At 36.9% G+C, this 12,964-nt stretch overlaps 2 protein-coding genes across 2 annotated transcripts in view; one reads left to right on the top strand and one right to left on the bottom strand.

Annotated features, from left to right (window-relative positions):
- Nucleotides 1-2,847, bottom strand: part of LOC103472122 (plasma kallikrein-like) — a 6,456-nt gene extending 3,609 nt beyond the window's left edge. The window contains exons 1-8 of the mRNA XM_008421510.2: nucleotides 2,725-2,847; nucleotides 2,490-2,646; nucleotides 1,256-1,365; nucleotides 1,006-1,168; nucleotides 807-925; nucleotides 590-722; nucleotides 377-483; nucleotides 87-243 (exon numbers count right to left, since the gene is read on the bottom strand). Of these exons, the coding sequence (XP_008419732.1) occupies nucleotides 87-243; nucleotides 377-483; nucleotides 590-722; nucleotides 807-925; nucleotides 1,006-1,168; nucleotides 1,256-1,365; nucleotides 2,490-2,646; nucleotides 2,725-2,779 (1,001 nt within the window). The 5' untranslated portion in view covers nucleotides 2,780-2,847. The remainder of the gene's footprint in view (nucleotides 1-86; nucleotides 244-376; nucleotides 484-589; nucleotides 723-806; nucleotides 926-1,005; nucleotides 1,169-1,255; nucleotides 1,366-2,489; nucleotides 2,647-2,724) is intronic.
- Nucleotides 2,848-7,037: 4,190 nt separating this feature from the next.
- On the top strand, nucleotides 7,038-10,545 carry LOC103472120 (plasma kallikrein-like). Its single transcript, XM_008421509.1, has 9 exons — nucleotides 7,038-7,145; nucleotides 7,277-7,427; nucleotides 7,678-7,787; nucleotides 8,041-8,203; nucleotides 8,669-8,787; nucleotides 8,877-9,009; nucleotides 9,125-9,231; nucleotides 10,051-10,210; nucleotides 10,288-10,545. The coding sequence occupies exons 1-9, from the start codon at nucleotides 7,085-7,087 to the stop codon at nucleotides 10,394-10,396; spliced, it is 1,113 nt and encodes a 370-aa protein (XP_008419731.1). The 5' UTR covers nucleotides 7,038-7,084; the 3' UTR covers nucleotides 10,397-10,545.
- Nucleotides 10,546-12,964: the final 2,419 nt, after the last annotated feature.

Below are 12,964 nucleotides of genomic sequence, written 5' to 3'. Positions count from 1 at the left end.
AATAAAATACAAATAATTAAGATGGATCTGTTTACTGAATTCTAGCTAACATTGAGTTTTGTTTAAATGTATGAGTGTTGTTGAACCTTGTGGTAATGAAGCTGTAGAACTGGCAGTTGGGGTCCGAGGTGCAGGCGTTCTCACACGACTCAGCGACATTCAGTGAAAAATAGCGAATGTCAGAGTTTGGGAAATCCACTCCTTCATACATTTTAACATGACCTGGTGAGAATGGATTCGTCTCTGGAACAGGAAGTTTTCAGAAATGAAATTAAATATTTTAAGCTAACAGGACCATCTGACAGAGACTGTGTGTTTTTTCTTCCAGCATGACTTTTCGCTAAATGCTAAAGCTAGTTTTGCRTTGCATACATACCGTTACGCAGCGGACAGGATCGGGATGGCAGCCCAGATGTGATACCAATCCCATCTTTGGGGGCCATTGTATTTGGATTGTTCTTCAGATAACATTTAAATTCGTTGCTAGGGAAACAAAAGATGTGTTTTTCATTCTGTTAAAAAGGTCTCCAATATTTTCTCTTGCTATCGTCTATTCTTTATGTTTGAAAGTAAAACCAACATTGTTCACCTGACAAAAGAGAAGTAAGTGCATTTTGGGTGAGCGGAGCACAACACCTGACAGAGTTCAGGAGAACCAGCTTGGTGAACCTCGATGTCGGAACCAGGAAAGTTAATGTTTGGGAAAAGTGTCTGCTGGCACTCTGTAGGAGGCAAACAGTACAGTTARAAGGCTGARGGATGACATCCTGATATTATTATTATCTTGTTAGAGAGGGKTTGATTACCTGTTTGATAGGATGGAATTATTTGTAATTCACGAGAAAATCCAGATATTCTGTCAGCAACAGCTGTGACAGCTGGTGTTCTTGCTACTGACCAGCTGTATTTAAGGTGGCACTTGTACCTGAGCACAAATAGGTTTGTCAGACTTGCAGAATGTCTACAGTCAAAGCAGAAAATATTTTTTAACTTCTGCTACGCTACCGGATAGTTGTGTCGCTAAACTTCCCATTGATGAAAGTGAAGAACTGACAGAARGGATCCTCAGTGCAGGCTTTCTGACACGCCTGGTAGTCTGCTGTGAATAAGGCTCTGTAATCTGCTCCGGGGAAGTCCACATCCTCATAAACTTTGGATAGTGATGGAGCTACCAGGAAGTAAACAACAGTGAAACGTTTTACTACTTTATTACCATTTGATACATGTCAAATGTTATAAATRGCTGTGTGCTTACTCGGTAGTGGATTGCAGGACTTTAGAGAATAACCAGCAGTGGTGCCCTGCTTGGGATTCTGTTTTTCCGGTTTTCCTGAGGGCGTGGCCTTAAGGAAGCAGTGGTAGTGTCTGGTGAGAAGACGGGAAGTGAGGTCAATGAGCTCAGGACAATATGTTATTCAGTTCCATCGAGGGCAATCTTGATATTTCTAAAACAGACAAACGTTCCATATTATCTTGTTTAGTCATTCATGCCTGTTAGAATTATTATGTGTTATGACTCTAATATTACTGGTTTGTTTCTCACTTAAAAGTTTTAGCTTTCTACTGTGTGTGTGTGTGAGCTGATACTAGGTTGAAACTTGTGTCTTCCCACACTTTCAGACTGTCTCTGTAGCATGGTTATCTCTAACAGGATGTTCCATCTTCCCCCTGCCCTCATGAGAAAGAACTAGGTGAACTGTGTGCAAGGACAAAACTTGTTTTCTTTTTTATCTCTCCCTTCCCTGCTAATAAAAGACGAGCTGAAGGTCGACAGAACACCCAGTGAGAAGCAGGTCGCTGAATCTTCTCGCTTTTGCAAAAGCTTGGTTGAAAACTAATAAACTTTGTCTGTGGTTCTTTTGTATGTATGTTAAGAAAATACCTATCAATGTCTTTGTCCTGTTGCCTTTTGATGTAAAATAAGGGACCTTCTTTGTTTTAAATATAATTATATACCGTTAGAGCACTGCATTTCTTAAAATAAATTGTATTACATATATACAGTTTAACCAGCAACAGTTGATGTTTTTTGTTGGATTTAGATTTGAATTCATCTTTTAATTTCCCAAACATATTATTCCTTCTGTAGCTTTTCAAACTTCAGTAGTTTTGAGCTCATCAAGAAGGTCCAATCCTGAAAATACCAGGAGAAACTTGTAAAAACGTTGGCCAGGAACATTTAAAGTCATTGAAGATTTTTACATTGATTTATTTACATTATTATTCACGTTTTTTTATTATTAAAAAAGTAAATAAAAACAGAGACTTTTTTTTTCTTAAAAAACAAACACAAACAAAAGATGATGCTCCTTTTATCATGTCTAATGACACTTTTCAAAATACTTATCTCATAGCATATAAAACATGGAATGAAATAATTTGAAGTCTAAATCTGCTACAGGTGTAAAAAAAATGTGTTGCTTCTCTTTGCAGAGTTTTTCAGCACTGAAACAAAGAAAACATGTTCATCTCTGTTGGTCGTTGTGTACCTGTTATCAACCATGCAGTAAGGACCAATAAACGCCCAAAAGAGGCAAGACGCCTCCTGGGTGCAGAGGTGCTGACAGTGTTCAGCATCCGGAGAGAAAAGGGTTTTGATGTCTGAACCTGGAAAATCCCAATCCAACAAAAGTCCTGGGTCACATCCTGAAGAAAAAAATATTTTACCTAGTATTAACATTAAAACAAAAATACTTACACCTGGACTTAATATACAACTCTTACCAAAGCTGCCAGCACAGAAGTAGAGCAGGGCCACGAAAATGAAGAGAGTCTTCATCTTGTCAGTCAGTCAGCCAGGAAGGTCTCTGTGGAAACAGCAGCAGACAGCGATGTCAAGAACTACCTGAGGAACACGACTGCAGGTCATATTTATGTGTTTGATGGGGGTGTGACCAGGGCTGGACTGGGACCAAAAAAATGACTCTTTTTGGTCATGCTGACTCATCATTAAAATTTACATGGTACAAGATCTACTGGAGGCACATTGTGTTGTTTCAAAAATAAAAATAAAGCACATCACTGTACGCAAGAGGAGAGTAACCATGTTAAATCAATAGGCTTTTTCACTACGTAGATATTTTCATATTGGATGTCAAAAAACTCTGCTAGAGATGTCTTATCAGTGTTTTGTGAAATGTAAAGTTTGTACAAACAATCAAGACCATAGCAAGACCATATATCAATGTAAAATAAAGCTAATCATAGCTGTAAGTTGTAAAACCTGCAAGATAAAATAACACTACGTTTGACACCAAGTAACATATTTGTTTAACCTAGCATTATTTCAAATCAAAGACAATAAAAGCAATACTCTACAAAAGTTCAAAAGTGCCAGTAACCATGCAGACCGGTGTCCAAGGCAGTGGTGTCCAAAGTTGGTTCTTGAGGTCCAGCATCCTGTATGTTCTAGTTCTCTGCCTGGTGGTAGCAACTTCCTCCTCATTGTTTCTCCTGAGCTCTTCTAATGAGCCACCATTTGATTATTTGAGAGAACTAAGACATGCAGGATGATGTTCCTCCAGGACCGACTTTGGACACCACTGGAGATCAGGCTGAAGTCTGAAGAACACTGGTCCTATCTCACTACAGCCAAAAATATCAACATGCAATGATCCAACCTGCAGACAAAACTAAATACACCTGTATCCTATGTCTGAAACTGAAGAAACTGTACTGTTATGTTACAGAATACAACAGAATGGGTGAAATGTCATATTCAGTGTTGTTAGTTTTATCAAATTAAAAGTCTCCATAATAAAATCATACTGCGTGAGAAGGAGCCAGAATAAGACTAAAATGAGATCAAGCGGTTGAATGAGAGGGACTGAATTACAGGATCAGATAGTAGTGAACATTAGACTAGGATGAGAGTTGAATACAATGTCATATATTTATGCATTCTGTTAACTAATGTCAAAATATATTCACATTATAATATACAGCATTTCATTAGTTGAAAAGACATAGGTGCATGTTGTCCACATAAGTGGACACTTGGACAAATCCTAAAAAAATTTTTTTTAAATTGCAAAAAAAAAATTAGCCACCTTATTTTTATGCCCTGAAAAAATCTAAATTTCTTTGGAAAGAAATCCTGACTTATTGGATCAAAATTCGGATTAATATCCGTAAACTGATACAACAAAGGTCATGTTTTCAGAAAACAATGAGGACTCCCATTTGAAGTTTGGGCCTGGTGTATGGGAATCAGGAAGCATGTGACAAAAACAATTCTGATCATATAAGAGCAAAATTGTTTGATTGTTTGGTTTTTATGCCATCACCTCTGTGTTCATCATCCTAAAAAGCATCATATTTATGCAATAACAATAAAGCTAATCTCATGTAATCCAATATTTTTCTTTATCCGTTACAGAAAGGCTAGCAATGGGAATATGGATTACAAGGGTGTGGAAAATTGCACACTATTCAACCATTTTTCTTGTCGACATCGATACTGCTTATTTGATTTGATCCAAGCATGGTGCATGAGTTTTCAATAGAGTACATGTCTGGGTTATTCTTGAAGCTTCAAGTTCGTCTGCTTTGTCCAATGCGAGACCAAACTGCCAGTGTTATGGTGACTTGCTTTGTAATTGATGAGATCCTGCTGAGTTTCTTGGATGGTGGTCAAATAAACAAACAGAATACATAGAAAATGTGCAAAATAGCATTACTAAGCTGATGATGCTGTTCTTTACCATTCTAAATTATCTCAAATAATCACCAACGTACAGTCTACACTTAATATTTTTGAGCATAACTTGGTCACTCCAGAATTGGGATTAAATTCTAAGAAAACTAAACCGATGAGCTTTTCTCTGGGTAAACAAATTAAACATAAACGAGTTGAAATTGAAATAAGTCCTTTTTTTATATACAATTAAGTATTGTCTTTTGAAGAGAATTTTTTTTTTTAAATCAACCTGTAAATGCTGATTTTTTTTTTTTATTATGTTGTATTATTGTGACATCTTATATATGCTTCTCAGGGTCTTCATGCTTTGGACACGATGTTTTATGCAGCACTGAGATTCATTACAAACTCAAAATCTTTTATTCATCATTATTCATAATTGGAAATAGAGCATTTTCTATTTCCTTTCGATGTTGGATTCACTGGCATCATTTTATTGATAAGGCTTTAAAAAGACCAACACATGACTTATTTTTTATCAACTATTCTCAGAGGTTTTACCACTGACTTTGGTAAAATAACTTTTTATTTCCCAGCAGTTCTTTAATCGAACTCTCACCGTCACCACAATGTAAAACACGTGACTGGTTAGAAGTATTTCGAATAAAAGACTATGTTAATTAAGTCCAAATTCTCCAAACATTTGACAGAACAAGAGCAAAAAATAAATAAAAATGTCAGTATGATTGCACTCAGACTACAGTGAGTTTATACATAGGAATGTAAAACTGCAACTTTGAATAAATATAAGCTGTAATGCTCCAGACAAATAACTACATTGAACATTTAGTGCATCAAATTAAAACACCACAAGAAAAGTGCATTAATGAATATTATCCTCTCCAAGACTGACATTGCAGAAGTGAAGCAAACCCACTAAAATGAGAAGAATCTTCATCTTAGTTGATTTGTGAGGACACCAACAAGCCAGCAGCAGCCAGTCCTGTCATTCTACAAACGCAGCATTCTGTAAGGAACAGACTGGGTGGGGTTGATGTGCAAAATTTGTAGCTGCAGAAATAATAGATGTTCAAAATCGGGTTTGATTGAATAATTTCTCTTTAGTTCTTTTTTTTTTAGACTACATAACAAATGTCATTTTGCTGCATTGATTCTTAGATGAGGTGATATAAAGTAGATTATGGATCCTTTTAATTCCTTCATTGTAGGTTTTTGTAGGTCTTTTCAAATTAAGATAATGAAAGTATAAATACATACAAACATGTTTTTGTGCTATTAAGACAACAGACAGCAAATCTGGAGAAAAAGGACGGAAACCGTTTAAATTTTAGTTCAGTGACATTAAAAGTTGTCATAAAGTTTTCAGACAAGGTAGAAAAATCACTGAACAAAAACTGTGTCGTAGGGTTTTGAAAGAACTTCATGCAGTTAAAAAATAATCTCTAAAATATACATTAGAATGTCAGACAACCCTAAAGTGAACATCACTGATTCTGTTTTGCTCAGAATTTATTTTGAGAATATCCAGTTTTTAACAACTCAAACTGTAGAAAAGTTGTTTATTTCTTCAACAGGATGCCACTTTATGGACTGTAAATTGATCTATTTGTCAAAATGTTGACAGTCTTGTTGGTTCTGGTGTCTGTTGTCGTTCTCTTAACAACACAACAGGGTCACGCTACTTCACTGGTCAATAAGTGACCAGTGATTCTAAGGTCACTTATTGGTATTTTGGCGAGGTGAACAGGTGCCAAGTCCCTCTGGAAAATGAAATCAACATCTCAACAGTGCTTGTCATCAGCGAAAATCATGAACAGCAAATTCTGCATTATAAAAATTTGAAAGAAAAATGTGTATCTTAATGGTACAAACTGGTACAAACAACAGACAAACTGCAACACAGTCTCTATTTTACATAATTTTTAGTTTGGTTTAGTTGCTTATTCAATTCTTCCCCTTATCAGTGCTGAACTGGCTGCTTGCCCAGGCTGCAGCCTTTCTCCCACCCACTGAATGCTGGGATAGGCTACAAATTTGACTCACAACCCCCTTGACCCCCACCATCAACTTATTATGTCATGTCATCCTGTTCAATTAAACAAGATCAGTCTGACCCATAACACAAGAGCAGGTCATGTAAGTTTTAGCATTTCCAACAAGGTAAACCATATGGGTGGGTATATGATAAACTTAGTACATTTATCACCATTACAATCCAGGATTAGGTTGGGGGTTTTTTTGGTGAAATTTTGGAATACAGTTTTCATCTTTTAGCTTTAAAAGGACTTTGTTTGACTTCTCAGAGTCATCCACTGAGAGTTGCAAAACTGCCCTTTGCCCCACCCGTGTTTAATAAATCTGTTACTTAACCATCTCTCGGATGAGAGCAGCCTCACTTTTTCTGTTTACCATCTGCAGAAGAAGATGGAGTCCTGTTTTGTGAGAGTTTTCCTGCTGCTGGTAGTCTGCCTTTCTCCAACTCAAGGTAATGTACACTTTTTGCACACAGATATTGCGTTCCCCCGGATCCCCAGGTGTGAATTATGTTTTACTAACTCCACCTTTTTTTATTTTAATTGTACATACAATAATCTTTTTTCTCCCCAATTTCCTCAGCATGTATTCAAGGTTTTCTGCTAAATGTGGATTTTCCCGGGTCAGACGTAGTAGATATGTACTCTCCGTCTGTGGAGCATTGTCAAGAGCTTTGCACCCAGCACCCATCCTGCCTCTTCTTCAGCTACAATCGGCCTGAGAAGTCGTCAGGGTATGAGGGGCAACGATGCCTATAAAAACACAAATAAAACATTTCATCAAGACACTGTGCACAATTTTATATTAAAATAGCTTGAAATGCATTTTTAAAAAAGCTACACAGGCTTTGGAAAGAAATATTTTTAACTTACTATTTCATTTTCCCAGAGCTGGCAGGCAGAATATTCTCAATAAAACACTCAAGTACTAAAGAAAATTGTTAATATATTTAAAAACACATTTTTTTCTTCTTCTCTTTTCAGGAGTTTTCGATGCTACATGAAATCAAGTTCTTCTGGACACCCACAGTCTCAGGTTTTACTGCTGGGCGTCACTTCTGGCTATTCTCTCAAAACCTGCAATCTGGAGCCGAGTAAGTTCACTTACATTTTACAACACTGTAGCTGTAAATCATTTGGTGTGGTATATATTGTTCCCATGTTAATGTGGTGATGAAAATTTATTGTAAAAATGCTTATTGTTTTTTTTTCTACAAAACAAAACTCCTGAGTGAACATAATCATAAAGCTGTGACTCTCTTACTTGTCCCCCTGCCCCCACAAAACCCATGCGCGTCTAGATTTCTCTAATGCTTGTTGACCATATTTCTGTCGCCATGGTTCCAGCGCTTTGTTTTCCTCAGGTTTTTGAGGATGTGGAATTCCATGGTGAGGATTACGAAACCTTTTTCACTGCGAACTTTGAGGAGTGTCAGAGGGTCTGCACGCTCGATCCCATGTGTCAGTTCTTTACGTTTGTAACAGGGAACTTCTCATCTCCAGATGTCAGGTAAATCTGAACTACCCAACAATATCAATGTTGTTGTTTATTTGTTTGGTATGGGTGATGTATTTCCATACCAAAGCCAGAGCCAGAACCAGAAGACGTGAGAGGCCTGGAAGGTTGGTACGTCAAGAGCAGATCTTTGGTAGAGATGTCCACATAGCACATGGATTACGGAAATAATCAACCCATCATATCCTGAGTCTGGGTCCTCCCATGTTCCTCCAACTACAGAAGCTTTTGCTCACCTGCTACCCGTCTGCTGCTTTAGGAGTCACTAAGGACAACCAATCCCTGAAAGACTCAATCAGTTATGATGATATAACTACAAAATTGATCACCAAACCTTGGCCCTAGGATGGCCTGGTACACTGCTGAACCACCTCGAAACTGTTTGTTTTCTTTTTGTGTGAATCCAGTGACAAGATCGGCTGTTCCTTTTAGAAAACTTTGTTGTTCCCTCTGTTCTAGGTACAAGTGCCACCTTAAATTCAGCTGGTTTGTGCCCAGACCTGTTGCTGTCGTGCTAAAGTCTGGAGTCATTTCTGGATTCTCCCAGAAACCACAACTCACTCAACACTTTGCCACAGGTACGCAGACGACTGGAGTGTCTCCGTGGCGACGTAATGTACATCAACGTTTTTGCCTCCATATCACCTTTATTCTGTGTTTCACGCAGTTTGTCAGAGCCATCTTTTTTCAAACACCGAGTTCAGAGGAAATGACTTCCTGGAATCACAAGCCGTCTCTCCCGAACATTGTCAGTTCCTGTGCTCCGTACATCCACTGTGTACCTACTTCTCGTTCAGCAGGTGGGGAGTATGAGACTGTCTAAAATATTTATAGATCGTGGTTTTGATTTGTTTTGATCCTTTGATTACTTTAGAGAAACTTTAAAGGTTTTCACTGATGCCTTATATTTTACAGTAACGACTTCAGGTGTTTCTTGAAGAACAATCCAAACAGCATGGTGGCCAAAACGAAAAGCAACTTCACGTCAGGAATTTCATCTCACCTCTGTCAGATTGATGAGAGTACGAGCAACACAGTTTAAAACTCATCCGTCTTCATTTTGCTGCATTTGTGGTCAGAATCTATGGCAGTTTTGCTTCCACAGAGACAAAAATTGTCACATTAATCTTTCCTTGTCTTCAAATTGAATTGCTTTGTGAATAGAGCTACATAGCTAAACTCTTCATCTGTATTGGTTTGATTTTAATAGCGTTTAACATTAGTGCTACTTAAAGCCAGCCCAAGACATAAGCAAACTAAGCTGCTGCTTAGAGCCCAGAAACCATAAGGGGCCTCCAATAAAAGCTTGACTTTTTACACAGATCATAGATCTAACGTATTTATGCAACTTCATTAAGAAAGGGAATTTAATAAAATTTAATTTGACAATTTCAGCATTGAAAATTTGAAAGACTTTAAATGGTTTTATAATTGTATTTAAGCTCAAAAGAAAATAGCGCAAGAGTATTTTGTAAAAGTGCAAATATAATAATCATCCTTGATTCTTGTTTTAGCATACTTGCAATCTGAAGCTATGAATTCAATCTCAGTTTTTTCACAACTACATTTTAGCAAATAATAGTCAATTATCACAGATTGATTTTTAAGCTCAGCCAATTAATTTACAGAGACTGAAGCTCTTTAGTGTACTTAACTTCCCTAATCTTCCTCATTTACAATAAAATGTAATGATATTATTTCAAAGTATTAGAGTTAAAATGCACTTCTTGTGCCAAACATTTTGAACTATTTCCATTCTAGGAAGCTGCTGTTTTTCTCAACATGTTCCTGAAGAAGTTTGCTGTCAAAATCTAACCATTAAAAACTACTTTTGCTGACAGGCTGGGCCAAGCTGACCTACAGAGACATTGAGTTTCGTGGCTTGGACTTTCGCTCTGAGGTGGTGAACTTTGTGGACATCTGCCAGGAGAAGTGCACAGAGGACCCCAACTGTCAGTTCTACACCTACCACAACGGGAGCTTCTTCCACCCCGAAAATCGGTACGCTGTCTGCAGTCATCAAATGTTGGTACTTGGCTACAGCAGCGATATATGAATTGTTGTTTTTTGTGTTGCAGGCACCGCTGCTATATGAAGCGAGTCGTCACCATGCCTACGCCTTCCCACATTAGGAAAGTGGACAATGTCATGTCTGGCTTCACCTTGAGGAACTGTAGAAGTTCATAAAAGTCTCAGGATTAAAAAAAAAAATCTAAAGCTCTGTTTGCATGTGACAGAATTCGTCTGTTAACTTTAAGCAAATATTTGCAGATTTTTTTTTTCCCCTGTGTGTTTTTGTGTCTGCAAAAACAAAAAAAAGAAAAGAAAAAATTAAACTATCCAGCAATGGTTTTGGTTTGATTTTGAAATATCATGGTCATTTTTTTTTTCATCTTACAAAAAAACTTTCATCAGGCCAGGCATATTATACACATTGTTCTCTACATTACAGTGTTTCTGGGTTCTGAAAAGACGCTGGAGCAGTATTTTATCAGTGTACTCGTCTTCCAGGCCTTTAATCTGAGATCTTCAGATGGCACAACAGTAATTGAAAATGTCCAAAAATAAAAAATAGGAATCCAGATCAATAAACAGAACATAAGCAACAGAAGAATCAACAGAAAGACACGAGGTCACACAGAACATCGTTAATGGCAAACACATTAATCAACAACCCCAAATCACACGGATTTAAGAGTACAATGTGGTTATTGCTGTCCTGTAAAACTAACTGAGCACAGAGACGAGATCCCAAGTTAACTTTGAATTCCTCCTTTCATACAACAGTGCAGCTGCATAATGGGATGTGCTGAAGTGAACCAAAAGGCATGGAGGTTGTTATTCAGTAACCTCTTCTTGTCTGGGATGGACCGCTGACCCATCGCCAGTCTGTCACCCATTGCCTGCAACAAAACCCAGCCCACTTCCCTGCAGTGACATTTCAACATGTCCATTCAGATCAGATAACACAGGTCAATGTGACCAATATAAGACAGGACACTGTTTTGTTGGTTTTAGGCTGACATAAATGAAGAGCTTCTCAGCGCATTGTAATTATTAGATAAGCAAACGTTTTTAAAATTTGGACTTGGTTTCCGTTCTGCCTCATTGGCTGCACTAGTAAGACCATAAGGGAATGTTTCTGGCCTCTTGATCTGACAGGAAACCCAGCAAGGTTGCAAAAATGCCCTTTGACCTAGTACGCTAGGTAATGATGAAGAAATGTTCAGACAAGGTTGCTTATTTAAATCGCCAAGGTAACACGATGGAAACTAAATATTTATACATGCTGCATAACACAGACATGAGGTAATGGGCACTTTTGTCAAATCTTGTGGTAAGATCATGTATGTTTCTCTGAAATCGATGAAAACTCGGCATTCTGTATGGCTCATTAGTTCAGCTGGTCAGCGCGTGATGCTAATAACACCAAGGTCATGGGTTCAATCCCCAATTGCAATTTAAAATATTTCAGAAAATGAACGCTTATGAAATTGTAAACTAGATTCTTATAACCATTTGATAATCAGCGCTTTGTCAAAACTTTAATTGTATAATGGATATCTGGGTTTTTTTCTACAGGAAAAACATGTTAGGACAGATGTATGGTTTTGGAAAAAAAAAAAGAAATCTTCTAAAAGCTGGAAACAATTGGCCAAATGAAATCAAGTCTTTCGGAAAATCAACTCATTACGATTGTTTTAACAAAATGGGATCTTTTAAAAATGTGGAAACATTTTACACATATTACATAGGAAGCATTTTCATTATTACAATTTGATAGAAATCTGGTCAAGTCTAATTTGCAGAAAAAGAAGAAAATCCTGGTCAGGACATGGTGCCAATAATCCCATGATCTAGAGAAAATTGTCTCTTAAAAAGGTGAAATCAAAATATTTACAAATAATCCATAACCGCCATACTGATTACTGATCAAATCTTATTTGCAGTAATTTTTGTAACTTATATCCTGCAAAAAGTTTGGTCTTTAGCTTTCACATCTGCAAACACATTTTGTAAATATTTGAAAATAAGTTTTTTTTTCTACTTTCATGGTTAACTTATATTTAATTTCCTTTTTCCTTCATGTACAATTATATAAATTAAAAGTAGAAATGTCACATTCAGTGATGTAACTCATGTTGTTGCACCTCATAAGGTTCTATTTTTTCACTTCTATGTGTTCAGTTGGTGTTATTCTATCTTTAGACACTTACATACATAGAGAAAACGTTATGGCTGCTTAAATAGTTCAGAACAAAAAAAAAACATCATGCAAAAATCGCAGGACTTGCTGTAACATCATGATTTTGTGGTCACATTATATTGGGGAGTGAAAAGTGTCCAACTCATGGAAGAAATAATCACAGGACTCGTATCTTACCAATTGGAAGGAGATTTATTTAGCACATCTAAATAAATGATGTGCTAAATTATGTAGTACATGAACAAATTCAAGTTACAACAGAACTTCCAAGATCTGACAAAATGTATGAAATCTCCCAACTTTTAATGGTTATAAAACTTTTATAGGACGCAACACCCATTGGCGTGTATTTGGAAATTTCAGCCAGTGGTGTCCTTTCCTTTGATTTACAGTTGTTTTGGCTCAATTTATAATGATTGGATAGTTCTGGTAAGACAACCGGAACATAACTATTCTCCAAAAGTTGCTCATCTCAAAGTAATCTTGTTAAAAATGTGCCAAAAAATCAAAACAAAACCTTTAGCAAAAGAAATATATATATATATATC

This window comes from Poecilia reticulata, linkage group LG11 (assembly GCF_000633615.1).
Source record: "Poecilia reticulata strain Guanapo linkage group LG11, Guppy_female_1.0+MT, whole genome shotgun sequence".
NCBI classification, from domain to species: domain Eukaryota; kingdom Metazoa; phylum Chordata; class Actinopteri; order Cyprinodontiformes; family Poeciliidae; genus Poecilia; species Poecilia reticulata.
Note: the sequence above shows the minus strand (reverse complement) of the source record. Positions and strands in the feature narration are given on the sequence as shown.

Bases quoted from the DNA above. Each gene is read 5' to 3' on its own strand.
- LOC103472120 (XM_008421509.1), top strand. From the start codon at position 7,085: ATGGAGTCCTGTTTTGTGAGAGTTTTCCTGCTGCTGGTAGTCTGCCTT. The intron at 8,204-8,668 runs GTAAATCTGAAC...CCTCTGTTCTAG, and splicing joins TTCTCATCTCCAGATGTCAG to GTACAAGTGCCACCTTAAAT. The intron at 8,788-8,876 runs GTACGCAGACGA...TGTTTCACGCAG, and splicing joins CACTCAACACTTTGCCACAG to TTTGTCAGAGCCATCTTTTT.